The sequence below is a fragment of the Electrophorus electricus genome, chromosome 6 (genome assembly GCF_041902795.1).
Source record: "Electrophorus electricus isolate QZ-2024a chromosome 6, ASM4190279v1, whole genome shotgun sequence".
NCBI lineage: Eukaryota > Metazoa > Chordata > Actinopteri > Gymnotiformes > Gymnotidae > Electrophorus > Electrophorus electricus.
This window is the reverse complement of record NC_137502.1, coordinates 30,799,556-30,819,487: the sequence shown is the minus strand read 5'-3', so window position 1 is coordinate 30,819,487 and position 19,932 is coordinate 30,799,556. Positions and strand designations below refer to the sequence as shown.

The window sequence follows — 19,932 nt, the reverse complement described above, 5'->3', positions numbered from 1 at the left end:
AAATCACTTTGGAACTGTACTCCAGCAGCATGACTGGGCGGTGGCCATTACTGCAATACAACTATGGCTTAATGCTGTCACAAAGCCCAACTCCCAAGTATCAATAAGGCCTTGGATCTCGTCATCAGCTCTGTGTGAGTGGAGTAAGTATCGGCAAGTAGCACTCACTCTAGACATAAAATGTAGATGACATTCATGCTAGGGACCTGATTGTTGCAGTTGCTGGTGATGTCCTTCAGGCTTTGTAATGCACTGGCCTCATCAGAGTGCCTGATGGAGAGAGTGCTTGCTGGTTCCCCCAAGAATCGGTGCTTTGTCTACCTAGACCATGTACCTGTCCATGCATCCAGCACTGATAACAAGCTCACAAGCCTGGAGCAGGTGTTCCAGCCTATCCACTCAGCAAACCTCCAGCTATATTGAAAAAAGGCCTTCAACATCCTTCAATGGCGTGTGAATGTCCTGGGTCACATCATGAGTGGAGCCATCGATCCGGTGCAGCAGTGGCCCACGCCAGAGAATGTCAGTGAGCTTCCTGGGTTTGGCTTTGGACTACTGGCACTTCGTACACAGACTCACTGATATAGCTGCACTGCTACACTGGATCATAGCAAAGGAGGCTGCAGCCCAGAGGGATGGGGAGGCTGGGAGTGCTTTTGCATTATTTGAGACATCATTACTGGTGTTTCCCATAGCAGGCAGCGAGAGAGAGAGAGACTGAAAATGGGTTGTGGCACCTCGCAACACTTGTGCAAGTCAGGATGTACAGGGAGACGGCTGGAACGTGGGCTGCAGGAAGGCCGCAGCGTGTGCAGCACATCCCGGCGCACTCCAGGGACTAGGGTTGGAGTCCGCTGCTGGACTAGGGCAGTGGGACGATAAGGAAAGCACAGAGAAGTACAGTGAGAAGTCCTAGAATACCATACACCTCACAATTTATTTATTTCAATTTCATGCTCTTATTTAAGATTCAAAATTCTTTATTGTCATCTGTCAGCACACATCTGTCAGCAGTGTACTGAATAATGAAAAGTAATCTACTATGGCTCAGTAGTGCAGTGTACACAGATAATAACAATACTGTAATTAAAATAATCTATTAATGAAAGCTTTTTCATAATTGAAATATTTAATTACTATTTAATTGTAATTTAAATTTAATGTGGGATAGTTGCAGATGTAAACATATACTAAGTACTGTGCAAGTTCAGAAGGTGTGATTTATTGTATGCAAATCAGTATACGTGATCTGGATTCTTAGTGATTGTGTGTGTGTGAGTGTGTGTGTGTGAGTGTGTGTGTGTGTGTGTGTGTGTGTGTGAGTGAGTGTGTGTGAGTGTGTGTGAGTGTGTGTGTGTGTGTGTGTGTGTGAGTGTGTGTGTGTGTGCACATAAGTATGTTGGTGTATTATTGGATAGTTTGTACATTTGTTGACCTTTTTGTAGGATGCCTCCTTCTTTTGTAGTGAGACACGCCACTGTGGCGTCATCAGCAAACCTAACAACCAACTTGCTAGGGTGTTTGGCTGTACAGTTGTGTGTGAGGAGTGTATATGGCAGTGCACTCAGTACACAGCCCCGAGGGGCACCTGTGTTGGTGATGACGGAGCTGGGTCAGTTTTGTATCCTGACCACCTGAGACCTGCTTGTCAGGAAGTACAGCACCCAGTTGCACAGTGATGTGTTCAGACCAAGGTCTAGCAGCTCGGCCACCAGCGTCTGAGGGTCAGATGAATTCAGTTCTGAGCTGACATCCAGTAACAACTTTCTGTATTTGTCTTTGTTTTTCAGGTCTGCAAGGTATGTGTGCATGGTTGTTGAATTGGTATCAGAAGTTTTAATCTCACAGGGTGAATTTTTAATATTTTACTTACAAAAGAACAAGTATTTTTAGCATTTAAATCTCAGCTTTGTCTGAGTATTTAAATCTCAAATATCTTTTTTTCTTTTCTTTTCTTTTCTGTTTTAAAATTAATTTAAATAAAACACAGAGCCTTTTTCGTCTAGGAAACATAAACGTTTCAGAAGATTATCACATTTAGCAGCAACTAAGTAAGATATTTTTTCATTACCTGCAATTACCTGCATTATCTAAAATGCAAGTATTTTCATTGTGAAGCACATTGATTTCTGGCCTAATTGGTCATCAGTTTGGGTATAAGTGGTAATCAGGAGACTGTTACCTAGTTTACTGTCACTTATTACTCAGATTAAAAAAAACTGCATATGCTCATATTTGCAGTATGAAACACTATCTGTTACATTGTTAACTCATCTCACATCTCATCTTCAAACTGTTAACACGTCTCACATTTTATTCACAAGGTTTATTAGTGCAGTTGTACAGCCTTTATGTATCTGTGGAGCATGTAAATGAACATAAAAAAATGCAACACGGACTAAAACCATCACACTAATTTTGCATAATGTATGTGAAAAAAAAAAGGCCTATGAGAAAAAATATTGGACATGACACAACGTTTGTGTGCATCTTATGTGCGTCATATAATTTCGTGATTTAGAATTTTACTTAAAGTCATCCAAGTAATAAGCCTTTGAAAAGCTGAAAATTATATACAGCGTCAATAGAGCAAGGCGCTGAATGTCTGCGCGTCTCCTTCTCAGTAGGTGATGACAGACCTTATGACAGTTCGGAGTTTTCGGTGTCCCACAGCGAGTATCATTGGGGAGAAGGCGTAGAAAAAGCTGTTGGAAAAGCGGGCGATGACCAGCAGGGACGTGGACGAGGTGCCACGATTATAGTTAAAGTAGTTTACTGAGACCACATTGGCTCCCCAGGACGTGATAAACAAAATGATCAAGGCCAGTATCACCTGAAGAGAAGAAAACATTTGGACATGTACATAGTGATACATTTAAAGACATCATAAATGTCCTGATGCTTATATGGCTAAATGTCCTGACCTTGGCGGCTCGCCTCTCTGCGGGAACCCTGTGCATGGCAGGCGTGCCCTGACCGTTATGCGTGAGGGGGTGCTTGTTCCCGTGGGTGTACAGTATGAACAGTGAGCTCAGGTTGGTGCCACTCATGAGGACGATGGGGACGATCTCGTGGATCACCATGGAGGTGGTGGCAAAGACCAGGCCACTAGAGGTGGAGGGGAAGTCCCACAGACAGCCCAGTAACGGGCGGGTTGTAGTGCCCACTAACATTAAGGTCTGTAGGGCAGCAAAGAGAAAAACAAGGATCGTCGTTTGGCATTATTCCAGTGCTCAGTATTATTAGTTAATATTATCATCATTACTGCAATCGGTCACTTAACATTATGAGGCCCATCAAAACTACCGAACACACATTAGTGTTAAATATATCCTAAATGAAATGTGTCTTCACAAATTATAGTCATCCACTTGTTCAGAAGCTGACCGGAGGCTCCATAAGATTTTGGACGTACTGTAGGACAACGACAGACTACATCAGGGTTTGGCTTGGTCCTCACCTCAGTGGCGTTCTCGCCACCATATGTGGAGAATAAAAAGGCAGGCACTGAGTAGAGGAGGCTGGTACTCCATATTAGACCAAATCCCATTACAACTGTTTTGGGAGGTCCTTGGGTTCCAGTCAGATTCACGATGGGTGGGGCTAGCCGCCTTAGGGTGAGGTAATGGAACGCACTGAGGAAGAACGTTGACCAAACGTTCACAGAACGCAGCCACATCCATATGCCCATTAGAAACTGACACCAGTTCTTACTGGATGTCACCTTGAACAGGCAAAAAAGAAGATACAATTAACAAGAGAATGAAAAATGAAAAAAATGAAAAACCCACCTGTAAAAAGTTGAAGGTTTTTTCTTATCAGCATCATTCACAGTCTATATGTCTGGAAAAGCTGATTCTCAACAGAAATGTTTAATATTTAATGCATTTTTCCTTACATGATTTTTTTTTATTGTATATTTATTTAAAAAAAAAACACTGATTATTAAAACATTTTTATAACATAATAATATGGCTTTTAATTAAACATGCTTTCTCAATTTTCACTATATTATATTGTTATTAAGAAAAGTTCATTTGTTTGAAACAAGTCTGCTGTTATCTGCTAAACAAATATGTTTGTTCATGGTGATTATGGTCAATACTACTACTACTACTAATAATAATACTTCTACTACTACTACTACTAATAATAATAATAATAATAATAATAATGTGTTACATTTATAAAGCACCTTTCACATACCCAAGGCTGTACATTGCAAATTAACAACAATATAAGCTATGTATAGTAACTAAGATTAAACATCTGAAAAGCAGCGCTGTACCATTATGCTTTAGTGTGTGCTTCAGTCTGTTGTTTAATATCTGTGTTCAGCATCTTTATTTTTTATATGATTTTTTTCTCTTTTATGTTAACACATTACCAATATACTTATGTTTGCTAATGGTTATTAGTAATAACTTAATGTAAAGAAAATAATATAAAACACACCTAATCTTTTGAAAACAGATGGGAAAAATCTAAACAAATTGATGGCAAAATAGTCACATGGAGGGAATCACATGGATTCCCTTATTTCACTTAAAGTTAAACACTTATTTCCACATATCATCATTGTTATTTCTATATTAGACATGAACGTTTGTGTTAACTAGCTAATTGTAGCAATTTCTATTATTATTCACACAAAATAAAAAATCACAAATATTCATAATCATTAATGGTACCCTGCTGTTAAATGTTCAGAGTTTCAGTTCCGTCTAGCTATGCTCCACAAATATAGACATCAAAGGCAAGATTGTCAACCTTTCAGCCTGTTGTTCCGTCCAGCGGGACTGGCTGCCCTTGCCTGCCCACAAGTCTGCGTACCTTGAGCCCTAGGTCCGAGATGATCAGTAGTGTGTTCCTCATCACAGAGACCATCAGGCTGGAGAAGGCCATGTTGACCAGGATCATGTCAGAGTTGCGTGCCCCTCTGGTCTCACGGAACATGTCCTCCCCTACCGCACAGACCACTACGGCATTTCCTAGGATCCCCAGGAGCACCAGAATCATGTAAAATGCCAACAGCACAGGTGGCAGTTGAACTAAAGCACCCTTCTTCACAGTACTAACTGTTATATTGACCTCCATCACAGGTAAAAACACCGGCAATTAACTTGTCGGTCTGGTGAGCTGTTAAAGCTTATCTTAGGCCTATACTACTAATGATAATCCATTGTCACTGACACCTACATCTGATCTCACCTCTCCAGGGAAAACATCTCCAATCGCAGGCAGAGTTTCTTCTTATCTCCATGGTTTTTGGATTAACACAGGCCACTCGACCCACCGTGCACAAGATCAGTTCCCCGGGGTGATCACAACAGTACAATTAGGGTCTCGTATATAAATGAGATTCCACCAGAAATAGTGACTCCTTTTGGTCTAGGAGCTGAGTACGCATCCTGCCGAGGAGCAGGGGATTAATTAACTTGGGCTAATTGACACACACCTCGTTAGCAGGCTAATGAATCAACAAACTCTGCCCCAGATATCGTTAGTAAGGGAGAAAGATGGGATGTGTGTATGTCTGATGACTTCTTGAAGCTGGGGCGTTTCTGTCAACGCTATGTCACCACTGGCGAGATCTTTGCAGTTTTTACACTAATGATGAGTTCGATGTACTCCAGCGCAAAGAAATGCTTGTTTAAGCTAAATCTAACAGATGTGATAACTACCTGCAAATTTGCATTCCTATGCTCTGTTTCATTATTCAGCGCCATTCACTTGCAATGCAATCATCTGCATTGGATGCTTTCATTAAAAAATAGGTAATTCTGGAAATTACCAAGGCTCCTACCCCTTGATAATGGATTTGGAAAGTGGAATAATTCACCTCTGGTGAACTTTACACATTCCAGTTCCTGGTAATGGTGCACGCTGGTGCACGCTGCATAGTGAGACAGCTGTATGTAGAGACAGTAAGAGGAATTATATTGGGAATAATTTTATAAATTCTTGAAGTGAAAACTGCAAAAGGAAATCAGATTAGAGAGAGAGAGAGAAAGAGAGAGAGAGAGAGAGAGAGAGAGAGAGAGAGAGATACACTGAGAGAAATTTGTGGCTCTTCGTGGACATGCATGTTTTTGGGACAAAAATATTTTGTATTTTGCCAACAGAATTCATTTTTACAGCAGAGCTGAACAATAAAACAAAAGTTTGACCACAAAATATGTATTTTATTCCAGAAGGTTGAAGCTATATATGTATTTGTGTGATGTGCACGTACTGTACCTGCCCTGCTGAAGCAAGCAAGTGGATAATCCAAAAAACATATTTGTTGTAGTACGCAAATTCAAATTCTATGAACACAGATGCAGTTGTTCATGCTTTGTTATTTTTCTGTCTTGGTCTTAGTTTTTATGTCTTTTCTTGTGTGTTCTCAATAGGTGTTTGCAATGAAGGGCCACTACCTATGACAGTCATGTGGTCCTGGAGCTCTGCATATTGGCACGATTAAAACCAGCCCTAATCTTACGTACAGCCAATCAAGGATCTCAGGTGCACCTGTTCGTCATGGTGAAATAGGTTTTATCCGCAAGAGCGACTTTGAGCTCACATGTCCAAGCCAATAGCTCATCACCCTAGCGCACTGACATCCACATGTACAAGTGACTCTACAAGACTTTTATTCTGACGACTACATCTGCTCACAGAAGAAGCTTCAAAACGAAGATGCCTACATATTACCAAGTAAGTGTTCAACATTCTATTTCTATGGTGCAGAAAATCCTTAATCTGTTTCGTGCTATGTGGGAGACCCCCTAGCTAATAATTTAAGTAATGATCCAAGACAGAAAAATATCAAAGGAATGTTCTTACTAGTTTTTCGACATCCTGAAATTACAGATCCTGCAAGTTTCTGACTGGGGAAGAATTCAAGTTTTACTCAGAAGAGGTCAATTTCATCATTCTAAGTAAGCAAACTCCCACTTGTAATAATAATAAGAAGAACAAGAAGAAGAAGAAGAAGAAGAAGAAGAAAAGGAAGAAGAAGAGGAAGAAGATCATGTTATTATTATTAATAACATATTATTAGTAGTAGTAGTATTAATGTTATAGTTATAAGTTATAATAATAATAATTTAACAATAAGATATTAATAATAATGTTATTAATAGTAATAATAATAAGACGTTAATAATAATAATGTTATTTTTATTATTTATTAATAACAACAATAATAGTAGTAAATTATTATTATTATTATGATTATTATTATTATTATTATTAAGGGAAAACTTCTTCCTTCTAAGTAAGCAAACTCCCACTTATAACAATAATAATAATTATTATTATAATTATAATAATGATAATGATAATAATATAATAATAATATATTCTTATTATTATTATTATGAATAATAATAGCAATACTATTAACAATAAGTTATTAATGATATGTTATTAATAGTAATAGGTTATTCATAAAATATGTTATTATTATTAATAATAACAATAATAATCTTAAATTATTATTATTATTATTATTATTTAACAAAAAAGTTTGAGAGCAAGTATTTTTATTTTAGTACGTCAAAAATATTTGAAAGAATTATTTTACAAATTTTCATAGATCACTACTATAACACTGCTGACAAGTGCAATGTATAACTGGTTGTTGTCTTTTAAAAATGTAACAGAATTGACACTTTTAACTTTTAATGTTTAACAGTGTTGTGTTATGAATACACATTTTGTCCTTGAATAGCTATTACACAGTCCCAGCACAGCTAGTGTGATGTTTTTATTATATAGTGGCAAAATATAGGAACACTAGAAATGGTCTTAAGATAAGTAAGGTTTATAAGCTATGTACACAGGTCAATAACATAAGACTCCAGCTGGTAGACATTAACTATGTTTACATGTGAGGACATATCTGATGACAACGCGGAGTCTCCGATGCCCTACAGCCAGTATAACGGGAGACACTGCGATGAAGGCACTGTTGGAAAAGCGAGCAATGACCAGCATGTAAGTGGAGGACGGCCCACGGTTGTAGTTAAAGTAGTTTACAGAGACGACACTGGCACCCCAGGAGCTGATGAACAAAACGATGAGGGCGAGAATCACCTGCGGAAGGAAAACAAAAGCTATGAGAATGTGGAGTTAAGTTTAAACTGAAGGCAGAAAGCCTCTACTGAGCAGAAAACAGTTTCCAAAAAGATATCTTTGCCTACTCATTACATATTCTGTTAGAAATGTAATCTTCATTTTATCTATATAAATTTCCAATACATCTCATCATATATTACCTTATCAACTATATTAATGGGGATCCCGTGCAATAGTGTCATGTACCAGGACATACATTTAGGTAGAGTGAGTAAAGTATTTCTAGTATTTAAGTCTAAACGTCAGTCTTCCAGGCAGAGGTCTCAGGTTTAGATCACATGGCACTGAGAACTAGAACTAGAACTAAATGTCCTGATGCTTATATGGCTAAATGTCCTGATGCTTATATGGCTAAATGTCCTGACCTTGGCGGCTCGCCTCTCTGCGGGAACCCTGTGCATGGCAGGCGTGCCCTGACCCTTATGCGTGAGGTGGCGCTTGTTCCCGTGGGTGTACAGTATGAACAGTGAGCTCAGGTTGGTGCCACTCATGAGGACGATGGGGACGATCTCGTGGATCACCATGGAGGTGGTGGCAAAGACCAGGCCACTAGAGGTGGAGGGGAAGTCCCACAGACAGCCCAGTAACGGGCGGGTTGTGCTGCTCACTAACATTAAGGTCTGTAGGGCAGCAAAGAGAAAAACAACAAGGATCAAGCGATCATCAGTCATTCGGCATTATTCCAGTGCTCAGTATTATTAGTTAATATTATCATCATTACTGTTATATGTGCTGGTCATTAGGTCAGTAGGTCATTTTATGCTCAACTGTAATCTGATTAATACAAACTGGTAGAAGCAATTCCAAAGGAAAGTGATTTTGCTACCATATTTACAAAATAACAGAGTGTGCCAGGATATGAATTTGTGGGGAGAATAGTAGTCTAAGCATGAATCTTAAGCCACAGTCGATCTTAATGTGTGTTGGATCGATGCCTGTAAGGCTCACCTCAGTAGCGTTCGTGGCTCCTTTAGTGGAGTACACAAAGGCAGGGAGTGAATATATGAGACTGAAGGTCCAGATTCCCCCAAAGCCTATCAGCAGAGACCTGGGGAGCCCCTGGGACCCACTTAGACTAGTAGTGGGCGGAGCCACGCGCCTCAGCGTCTGAAAATGGAACACGCTGACAAAGAACGTCGACCAAACGTTCGCACACCGTAGCCACACCCATATGCCCATTAGGATCTGACACCAGGTCTTAGAAGGTACCATCTTAAACAAGAGAAGATGAAGAGAAATTTAAATTGATAAATACAAAATATTAATTTTTATATGTTATGCATTTTTATGAGTGCTGTGTGAAAGTAGCACAAATCTACCTGATTAACTTTCTTATAATGGTAATGCTATTTTTCCACACATTTCACTGTTTTTTGGGGTTTTTTTTTGTTTTGTACCTATGTTGGTCAACTCACTATGTCAAACATCAAACAGGATGTAAAGAATTCCTAGCAAGTCATTTACTCATTTATTTTTATTTAACTGCTTTTATGTAGCATTCATTGAAACATTCTTCCAACCTCACTGATATGCAATTGCAAAGATACTGAAATGGAGAGGATACAATATGTGTCCCAGTAAGATGAGAGGATTCTGTAAGTTGTTCCTCTCTGGTCCTTTCTGACATGTATTGTGCAGCACCTCCCTACACCAAACACCCAGTTCAGCCGCGTTCTCCTCAAACACCCTCCCCCCTCCTCCTTGGTCCATCAGCCCATACCTCCAACCCGAGATCCGTCAGCATTAGCAGCAGGTTCCTCACCATGGACACCATCAGGTTGGAGAAGGCCATGTTGACCAGGATCATGTCAGAGATGCGACGCCCCTTTTGCGGGCGCAGAATGCTCTCGCCCACCACGCCGATCACGCCCGCGTTTCCCAGAATGCCTAGCAGTACTAGGGCGACGTAGCAGACCAGTGGGATCGCCGAGAGCAGGCTCCAAGGGCCCTTCATGGCCAGTGGTGCCGTCACATTGACCTCCATCTTTAGTGAATTGATTGATCCTTCAGTGCGCAAGAAGCAGAAGTGTTGATGAAGTCAGCCTCTCTGCTGTCAGCCTCTACGTAAATGTGCGGCTCCATGAATGCATACCCCCTATAAACCAGTGGCTTCAGTAAAGATGTGCCGGTCTGATCCCAACTCCTTGCTGCGTTTCCGTCCCACTGTCGGAGTCGTGTGATCCACACAGCCCAAGCAAGGAAACAGCCGGTGCGAGGAAACAGCCCACGCGAGGACACAACCCATGTGAGGCACTGTGGCTCAGTATATGGGTGACGGCTGAGGATTCTGCCAGAGGATGTCGACTATAAGAGCTGAGCATGCGTTTAAAGAGAAACTGGGAATTAATTAACCCTGGGCTATCTGAAACGAAGCTTGTTAGCAACATAATTCATTAACGACCTTGGCTGCTGCTGTCATTAGAGAGAGCGAGGGAAGGAGTTTTTTCAGATCTGTAAGATTTTTCAGCCATGTGAGAATGCAGGCTGCACAGGTGGTAATGCAGCAGCTGGTTTTGACCCGACTTCGTCACACAGTTTAAAAACTCAAAGAGAAACTTAAGGTAATACTTAGCAATACGCTAACATTGCCTTTATAACAACCTTTGGTCTATTAACATCCCCGATTCAACACATCAGCTGATTATGAAGCTCTTCATATGCGGAGTATAGTAGGGGAAAAGCATGAAACTTTATTCTGCTCGTTATTGTCTATAATGTCAATATTGTGGTGACTGTTCCCCCCCCCAGCTCCTCTCCAGGTTTCTTCCTCGTGCTCTAGGGAGTTTTTCCTTGCCACTGTCACCCTTGGCTTGCTCACCATGGACTTGAACATTTGTAAAGCTGCTTTGCACAACATCTGTTGAAAGCGCTACATAAATACATCTGGCTTTTACTTTGATTATATAAACGGCTGTACCTCCAGGGGTTCAGTTTGTCTCAATATTTTTACATCTTTGCATGAATTGGCATATTGTTTGTCTACTAACAGAAAACAAGGTGCTTCAATTGTATTTGGTCTTATGATGGCCACAAGCAATATCTGGGAAAATTTAAAGAAAACTTCAAAACCACTTTATTACACTTAAAGTCTTAGGTACGTTGCTTCAATTTATGCCTGAGAACAAAAACAAAAACCTTGACTTTTTACACCACTACGAGGACTCTGACCAAGAACCTGAGAGTCTCTAAACTAACAGGGGCGAGAATACCTGCTTTTGTTAATGTTTCAGTCAGTCAGCACAGGGGTGATAAAACCCTTATAATATCTAATGAATGATAGCAAATAGAAAATTCATTTGGGTGACCAGTCATGGTTCTGTCCAATTTACATGGTCTCCCATCATCTCCCTGTAGCCAGTCTATGATTTTACCTTAAAATCTGAAATATATATGAAGTATGATGTGATCTATGGTCTTCTTCAGACATACAGAAAAGTCATTCTTATTTGGGGACGCCAAGATCCATGTGCAGACATGACCAAAGGTCAGCAGAAGTCAGTATCACTCCAGAAATGACTAATCATGCAGGTAGCTAACCGCAGACTATTACATAAAGAAGCAATGGCTATGTTTGAAATAACCTATTACATACGCTGTACTACATACTACACTCAGTATATACTGTATACTGAATACTGGTCCCCATAGTAGTGTCCAGTATAGTATCCAGTATGTAACAAACGCGAAGCCACTTGTGAAAGATTTTCTACCACTGTTGCATGATGGGATGCATTACACCGTGACGATGGCTCTGGTCACATACTGGAATGCTTGACCATAATGGAATGTAATCTTTCTCGTACTGGAAAAATGTATTTTGGTCGTATACTGCATTTGGGGCCCAATCAGCCTGCAAGTAGTATGTAGTAGACACAGCCACTAAGACATATTTCCAGTGATTCTAAAATCGCCATTATACTGACACATAGTGGCCTGGATGTTTCAAAGATTCTGTACTAAATCTATTTTAAACATGGCCGCTTCCATATGGGGTACTTGTGCCATGGAGCATAAACTGGTTCATTCAGGAAATAAAAAGAAATTTGATTCTTTGTCTCATGTAAGCTGCACTTCATAGAAAAAATAAAAATAATAATCACTTTTATAATTATTGTTTGTATTGTTTTGGGGGTAAAAATGACTTATTGCTCCTTTAACTTTGATAGACATACATTTTAAAAAAACATACGAAATATACAGAAAATCAGGGACGAACACAAAGGACTGAATAATATTACATTAAATGTTTTATTTCACTTATTTCTTGTAAAAATGCATATTATAGAAAAGTTGTGTGATTTCTATAGCAACAAAGGAAAAACTGCACAGAAGGTAAACATATTGCTTTGCATTTCTTGTTTTGAAACATAAATAATAGAGAGTATGTTTATATTTACATTTGCAAATTACAATGAACTTATTGATTCTTATAGGTGGGTTTCTTTGCCACATGCAAGCCAGCTGAACATGTTGTGAAAAAAGCAGAATTTAACAGCAACAAAACGCAAACAAAATAGCCCACCCATCTAGAAGAACTCCTGTCATAACTTCACAAGACAAGTGACAATTTTGCCACGACCTTTTTCCGACTCGGTCACTGCAAAACATTACGGATTAGCATATCAAAGATTACACTTCGTCTTATAAGGCTCGATGACTTGCGTGATAGTTTCATCTCCACAGCGATGTAATTCGGACACGACACACATAACATTCCGCAGTATAATGCTTCTTCGTGTAAAACGTAAATAGTAAACCTAAATAATAAATAATAATGCCTCAATCTTCCAATGTCATAAAATTTCTAATAACATAAATGCCACAGTCTTCTAATGTCAGTTAGAAATGTACAAAACTTTGTCACTGATGCTGGCAGAGGAGAAGAAAAAGTTTAGAAGATAAAGTTTAGCTTCACAAAATACTGCAAGTGGCCATGGCAGTGCGTCTACGCTGAGGTTTCGACTTTAGCCAGCCACATTCATAAAACCGAGAGCATGAAAAAATGACAGAAATAACGTGATTATCAAAGAGGGACGTCGTAGAGGAAACAGTATTTGTAAGAGTTTGTGAAGGTCTGTGCATGAGAGCGCATGTCTTAGCAGATGGGGTTCCAGTAGCTGCAAAGTTCGCTCACACACGGTTACTGTACGTGATATTGCACCAGTCACCCATGATAGTGTTTGGCATGGAAGCATATGTGCGCAGACGCCACGTAAACTTACACGTTATTGTACAAAGCCGTAAGTGCAAATGCTGTGTGCATGCAGGCAACGTCTCCCTTTCCCCCCTTCGGATTGAAATAGTGTCCGACGAGTGTGAGGTGCGGTGACAGCGAGATCCACCCAGTGGCACCTCTCTGTGGAGTCAGAGAACCAAAGCTGGACATGCTTGTGTCATTTCTCTGACAGCTCGTGAGAAATGAACACTGCACTCCAGTCACAACGGCACCCGGATCCTCGAGCATTGCACAGAGTGAAAAACAAAACAAAACAAAACAAAAAACAAGCATGTATAAAATAATACTGCTATGTTAAGGAGGAAAGGGACAAAACCCTGTCCTTCAACCGGAGCAAGCCTTCCTTTACAGGTGTTCAAAGAAAAACACAACGACCGACGATATTTATAGCCTAATTACATAAGTATGTGTGACGCGTGCGTTTAGCTACTCGGGTCCTCCCGCACGACACGTACTGCAGCCTCTCCTGTTGGCACCCGCGCCTCATTCCGAGTCGCGTCGCCCGTCTGAAGACAGCGAACCTGTGAATGCATGTTACATGCACACAAATAACAGCAAGTTATGCTCCGTAGTGGAGCTACCGGATTAAAGGAATGGTGGATAACACTGATAAAACAACAACAAAACTATACTGAAAGACTTCATGTGGTTCTCGTGTGTTCTGTGGGTAGATTTCGGAAGGTGTTCACCCACTGTTCACCCACTGTACAAGGAAATACTGATTAAATATAGACAGCATATAAACCATTATAAACATCATAGGAACACAACCAGACAGGTTAGGAATGTGAAGTGGACTCAGTCCGGCGTTTTGGCCGTGAAGGGGTTCTACCCGTCTCCCGGAGGTTGATCCAAAAAAAAAAAACCCCACAAAAAACCAATATCTGAAATAAACAGTGTTCATTCAGTCAGTGCTGGATTATGTGTTTCTCCTGACAGAATCTGGCTGTTCTCTGTGGTTATAAAGAATATTGCAGCACAAAATGATGGTATGACCGTGAGCTGTTTCGATAGCGACGCTGCTGTATTGCAGCGAATGTCCAGCAGGTGGCACTGTTACGCCCTGGGCTCCAGTCTGTGGGACAGCTCAAAAAGAGTCTGCTGATTGTCGATAATGTGAAGATATTGCACGCTGGCTCTCACGTCTGTGCTGTCACTTTGGGCAATGTCGTTTCCTGAGAAAATGGGGAGGGGGCGGAAATCACACGTGATCTGACTTACACGGAATATTTCCAGACCAATAGATATGCTTCAAAAGATACTTCAAATGAATGCTGCAGCTGTTTTACATTTAAAATAACCGTGCACCTCTGTGGCTGGTTTTTGCTAGAAAGATTCAGGAGCAAATCTTTTCAAGGAACAAAAGAGACTCGTTCAGTGTGAGACAGCAAGGAAAAGCGTTAACACACCTGTTTGATCTGTCTGACAGTGGCGTAAGAGGCGGACGGTGTCTGCAATCATATGCTGGGGAAGAAACAAAAAGGAAAATGAAGGAATTGTCCAACTCCGATGACACCACCACGAACCACGCTGCTCCAGGAAAAGCCCACGTCCCCCACAACAAAGCAGTCCCTGAGGGGAAACGGATATTGCCCTCTCTGAGGTAGCACGGAGCTGCCGTTAAGAGCTCGCTCTCCGGAACAAATTAAGGTTTCTCCACCGAAACTCATTTTCAGCACAGCCGTACTTGGGTTCACGATGATGACTTGACTCACCAGTTTCTCAAAGTTGACGAGATTATCGTGAAATGTTTTGTTTCCCTCATGAATGAAAGTGATGTCTGAAAAGAAAACATATTGGTTCCATAAACCACAAATTACTCTTTGTTGGGGTTTTTTTGCTTTGTTTTTTTCTTCTGTATAAGACTTGTGCATGAGTATTAACTCTCAGATCAAATACCAGTCTGCCTTCAGCTGTGTGTGTGTGTGGGAATATGAAGCGTTACCTTTGAGTAGGAGGGGCATGAAGGGGATTTTAGGGGACTTCATCTTCCTGAAGGCATCTCTGTAGGCCTTGTGGTTCAGAGAGGGGTCCTAGAAAAGAACCCAGACGGTCACGACAATCTGTCCACGTCCGTCCACTACAGCGCCACCGGGTCCAGGTAACTCGGCGGTTAAACCCGACATAGCCGAGACTCACCGTTAATAACTCGAGCTCAGAGAAAAGCTTCTTGAATTTCCCAGGAACTTTCTGTAAGGAAGCCGAGCGGAGAATGCTGTTAGCTGAGCTGCAGAAATGACCAGACGTGTAGCATCCAGATGTAAACCCATCCCTTACCTCCCACGTCTGGTTGAGGCGGCTCACGGCTGCTGTGTTCAGGCCCATTATGATGGCAAAGGAGGAGTTGAGATTCCTCTGTGCTTTACAGCTACAGTCGGAAAACACACACACACACACACACACACACACACACACATATATATGAAAACAGGCTTTAACCTCCACAGGCTCAGTGCTATAGCAGGAACACTCCTGAATCCAAGCCAGGGCTGAGGTTAAAGAGGAATAAAAGCCTGTGACTAGTTAGCAAAACCATGTTTACATAACACCAACTGGCCATGCTGAGCCCCCCTTCCCAGAATTCATTGCCCGCCTGCCAAGAACTAATATACTTGGAGAGGATGCGGATCTTTTAGCTTTTGCAGTAACTTACTGGGCAGCGATCTTGATGAATTTCTTGAGCAGCTGTACGCGCTTGCCGAGCGAGGCACAGAGAAGCACCTCGGACATGACCCACTGCTGGACCTCATTACAGCGCTGCAGGAGTTGCTCCAGCGCCACCGTGTGGCCACTGCTCGCCTGGCGGCTGAACGTGTAATACACCAGCTCTTGCTGTGATGTGAGAGAGTGGTGTCACACAAGAATGAGGGTGTGTGTGTGTGTGTGTGTGTGTGTGTGTGTGTGTGTGTGTGAGCCCTACCTCATGCACAGAGTTGAAGAGGCTCCAGTCGAGGGCGGTGAGTGCAACGGCCATGTCCCATGTGTTAATGGCCAGGAGGCGCGCAGGCCGCTGCAACAGCTCTGCACAGTCGGTCAGGGGAGGCTGGAGGGGGTGGGTGGGAGACAGCGGTAAGACAGCAGAACAGATCTGGGAGCAGTGAGCCACTGGCCGTGTGCATGTACAGGTTAAGACATCGAGGGGGGTGAACTGATTCTAGGTCAGTATTCAAATTTTAAGATTTGATACATCACCTACGCATGTGGACTTGTTCACAATATTGTCTGTCTGATAGGTGGGGTCATTTAGCATGAGCTTCTCTGGGTGAAGCGGGTGAAGTTTTTCAGCATAGCTGTTGTGCAAGTTGAAGCGTGTTAACGTACCAGGACCTCACTCAGGTCTTTCCAGCAGGCTATCAGTCTGCCAGGGAGAGCCAGTGACTCAGAGAAAATGGAGTCATGAGGCTGAAGGAGACGTTTCTCTAAACAAACAAAAGGACATGACATTCAACAAACACCTGAGGTCCGCTTCTGGGTCTGTTATTTATTTGAACATATTAAAAGGTGTGTGTGTGTGTGTGTGTGTGTGTGTGTGTCCTCAGAGCTAACCTCCACTATATGTCTGGGCCACCAGTACCATGTCCTCTTCAAGCTTGTCCATTCTTTGGGCCACAGTGTGTAGGAGGTCCTGGGCCACCACCGTAGACCTCACCCTCATGCTGAGATAGGAGTCTGAACTCACATATACGCGACACATCACTGAAGCAGACAGAGAGAGAGAGAGAGAGAGAGAGAGAGAGAGAGAGAGAGAGAGAGAGAGAGAGAGAGAGAGAGAGAGAGAGAGAGAGAGAGAGAGAGAGAGAGTGTGTGTTTGGGGGGGGGCATTGACAGGGCAGAGGGTGGGAGAAAGAAGATACGAGAAGCGATGTAGTGTAAAACAGTTTAGGCTGCATCGCTGAACAGCAACAACAGAACAGCACCAAAGTTAAGTGAGTAATTACACAGGTCCCAGCAGTGCAGCACCTGAAACCAGGCTGCCTTCTAACTTAATTAGCCATTCATACATAAAACATTCCACACAGCCTCTAGTGTGCATGCGTAAATAGCTCCTGCCTTCGGCGCCCTTTAACTAAACTTTACCTGATCGGCTGGCACAAAATCCAAACCGAGGCAAAAACAGGAGCGCCTAGCTGTGGCTAAATGCCCCTCAGGCTACGTAGCGCCTTCGACGGCACGTCGAGCTCATCCTACCAAGTGCGACTACGCACGGAAGTCCTCCGTGCGGAACGAACATCTACAGTGTGCGGTCGACACTGCCTGTATTCGTTCGTCTTTCTGTCTGAATGTAAGTTCCCACCGCAGGCGGATCGTCGTTGGGAATTTTGCGATTGTCATTCTGGCCCTTTCCTCTAATTCAAAACGGCCTCTGTCGTGTGTTCCCGTATGCATGCTGTAGGCGGCTGGTGGGCTGCGGTCCCTCACCTTCCCGGATGTCGGCCTGCGCTCCGCGCTGCTGGACTCCATTCTCCTTGAGGCTCAGTTGCTGGAAAAGGGCTTTGCTCTGGGACGAAACAGCATGTCACAGTGAGACAGGCACACTCGTCCAGCCCCGGTCACAGAAATCTCCGGAACCCCCTCCCCCGACACCCCAATGTCAAACACACACACTCGAAGAGGCCAACACAGCGCCAACATGAATGAAAGCCACTGTCATACTAGATTTTTCCATCCTATGTCTATGCATGCAAAAAAAGGTCAACAAGCACACAATCCCATTGGCCTTCATGGGTCGCACTGCACACACACTGTTCCCACTCCAGACTTTAATTTCTGGTATGATTCTCCCGCTGCTTACCTTTTGGTGGGGGGAGTATTCGTCCACGGTGCTGGGAGGAGAAGAGGAGAAAGGAGAGACTGGTTATGGGTGCACACGCTGAAGGAACGCGAAACAAACAAAGCTCTTGCAGGTCCGGCGGCGAGCTGAGAAGGAGACAGCCGGGACGCGACAGACGCGGCGCTGTCCTCTCCGCTGCGACATCTCGGACGAGCGGAGGCTCACGCCCGCCTGCTGCCTGCTGCCGCCTGAGGATGCTGGGACGTCCCCCCCTCTACACACACACACCCCCAACCCAGCACGCAGACTCCCTCGGCCCCTGCCCGATTTGTCTCCCTGCTGTTTTCTTCATGCCAGACTCTGTCTCACCGTGCAACTCTTCACTCTTTTTTGTGTCTCTCTTCCTGACACTCGAGAGAGAGAGACAGAGAGAGAGAGAGAGAGAGAGAGAGAGACAGAACCCTCTGTATCAGTACCAGCCACAGGAAACTGATAAAGATGGATGACCCCTCCCCCGCCTGCTCTGTAGACATGCTTTTCACAGCACCAGCGTCTGCGCGGAAGGTCATTCCTTTATAACAGCAGTGGTCATTAGCTGTCACTGTAGGCCTCCCCAAATCAGGCCTCCACAACAAGTGCGCTTCTGTGTTCAGGGACCCAATAAAAACACACCTTCATCTCCTAAAGGCCAAATGTATTCCTTTGTTTTGGGTTCCAGCAGCCAATAAACAGCCGGGTCTACTGCTATGCATCCAATCGTCTTTTGTTTCTATTGGCCACATAAAGGCAGCCATTGTAAACGTGCAAGCCCCAGTTCTCTGTGTCTATCAAATGGAGTTCCTGTGTTCCAACCAAACCCGTAATGGACACAGAGCTGCTGTTCATGGTGTAAGCGTCCCCATCCTGCACTCATTGCCCCCTGACCAATGATGACTGCTCAATGCTGTGCACCACAGACCCACTCCAACCACTTCTCCGCTGCACACACAAAGACTTCACCTCCGTGTTTCACCTTGTCCACTGAAGGACAGCATGTAGACGTTCAGTGTGCTATAGACAGAACCCCACACAAGAGGATTGCAGGATCACCCACTGTGTGTCTCTCTAAACACAGCCTTCTCCTGCTGAGCGCGTCTGAGCTTCAGCATGTACACATTACCCTCGAGCAGGGGAGCACGTCATAAAGTCAGTTTCAATCAATAAGCACGCCTTGCTAAAACATGTCACACTAGCTGTTCTCGAAATAAATCCGAGGTGGTAATACGTGCATGGATGTAACCACCGCCGCCGCCGCACGCTCGCATGACTCACTGTCTCCGACGCAGAAGCTTCTGGAATTCCTTCAGGTCCTTCTCCAGCGTGGGGAACTCATAGACGTCCTCCAGCACGTAGCGGTACAGCGTCTGTGGGGGTAGATTCAGAGAGTACAAGTCATGGATGAGAGTGCATCTTTCACACTGGTCTGAAAACAGCTTTATGGCATCTACCGCATCACTAAAGGTTTGGCTCTGGGTCTGGCGTACAGGGCCTGGAACAGTGCGAAGGGGCTGCTTCTGCTCGAGTGATTTAGACACAAGATCAGAGACTGTAAAGCATTGGGGTGATACTGATGAATGGTGTTTGCTTGAAAGGACGTGTTTATGGTCAGATAAACATTCCAGTGTGCGTGAATGCATTTGTGTGTGTGTGTGTGTGTGTGTTGGAGGTGTTTATACTGTAATTTATGGGCCCACATGAATCAAGGGCTTTCACCATTAACAGCAGTGTGTCACAGGAAACACACAAGCGTTTGTTGCGACAC

The 19,932-nt window shown here is 43.1% G+C and overlaps 2 protein-coding genes and 1 pseudogene across 18 annotated transcripts in view; all 3 read right to left on the bottom strand.

The window, feature by feature from the left end:
- Window positions 1-2,330: 2,330 nt before the first annotated feature.
- On the bottom strand, window positions 2,331-5,139 carry LOC113572056 (olfactory receptor class A-like protein 4; annotated as a pseudogene). Its single transcript, XR_014124117.1, has 4 exons — window positions 4,834-5,139; window positions 3,430-3,724; window positions 2,925-3,232; window positions 2,331-2,833 (listed from the first exon to the last, which is right to left on the bottom strand). The product of XR_014124117.1 is annotated as an olfactory receptor class A-like protein 4 (transcript).
- Window positions 5,140-7,860: 2,721 nt separating this feature from the next.
- Window positions 7,861-10,108, bottom strand: LOC113572055 (olfactory receptor class A-like protein 4). The gene is made up of 4 exons (XM_027001309.2): window positions 9,845-10,108; window positions 9,073-9,336; window positions 8,490-8,744; window positions 7,861-8,082 (listed from the first exon to the last, which is right to left on the bottom strand). Exons 1-4 carry the CDS (start codon window positions 10,106-10,108, stop codon window positions 7,861-7,863), a joined length of 1,005 nt encoding a protein of 334 aa, XP_026857110.2.
- A 2,245-nt stretch (window positions 10,109-12,353) lies between these two features.
- The window catches only part of rapgef5a (Rap guanine nucleotide exchange factor (GEF) 5a), a 46,588-nt gene continuing 39,009 nt past the window's right edge, over window positions 12,354-19,932 (bottom strand). For all 16 annotated transcript variants that reach the window (XM_081716422.1, XM_081716423.1, XM_081716424.1 and 13 more), the window contains 13 exons: window positions 19,443-19,534; window positions 18,153-18,183; window positions 17,780-17,858; window positions 16,907-17,056; window positions 16,682-16,779; window positions 16,281-16,403; window positions 16,014-16,192; window positions 15,638-15,728; window positions 15,500-15,550; window positions 15,306-15,393; window positions 15,076-15,140; window positions 14,770-14,824; window positions 12,354-14,535 (listed from right to left, as the gene is read on the bottom strand). In XM_081716422.1, the coding sequence (XP_081572548.1) occupies window positions 14,417-14,535; window positions 14,770-14,824; window positions 15,076-15,140; window positions 15,306-15,393; window positions 15,500-15,550; window positions 15,638-15,728; window positions 16,014-16,192; window positions 16,281-16,403; window positions 16,682-16,779; window positions 16,907-17,056; window positions 17,780-17,858; window positions 18,153-18,183; window positions 19,443-19,534 (1,221 nt within the window). In that variant the 3' untranslated portion in view covers window positions 12,354-14,416. The remainder of the gene's footprint in view (window positions 14,536-14,769; window positions 14,825-15,075; window positions 15,141-15,305; window positions 15,394-15,499; window positions 15,551-15,637; window positions 15,729-16,013; window positions 16,193-16,280; window positions 16,404-16,681; window positions 16,780-16,906; window positions 17,057-17,779; window positions 17,859-18,152; window positions 18,184-19,442; window positions 19,535-19,932) is intronic.

Excerpts from the sequence above, each read along its gene's own strand:
- LOC113572055 (XM_027001309.2), bottom strand. The coding sequence starts at position 10,108 with ATGGAGGTCAATGTGACGGCACCACTGGCCATGAAGGGCCCTTGGAGC. Across the intron at positions 9,337-9,844 it reads TGACGGATCTCGGGTTGGAG|ATGGTACCTTCTAAGACCTG; the intron begins GTATGGGCTGAT and ends CTCTTGTTTAAG. Across the intron at positions 8,745-9,072 it reads GAGCCACGAACGCTACTGAG|ACCTTAATGTTAGTGAGCAG; the intron begins GTGAGCCTTACA and ends GCTGCCCTACAG.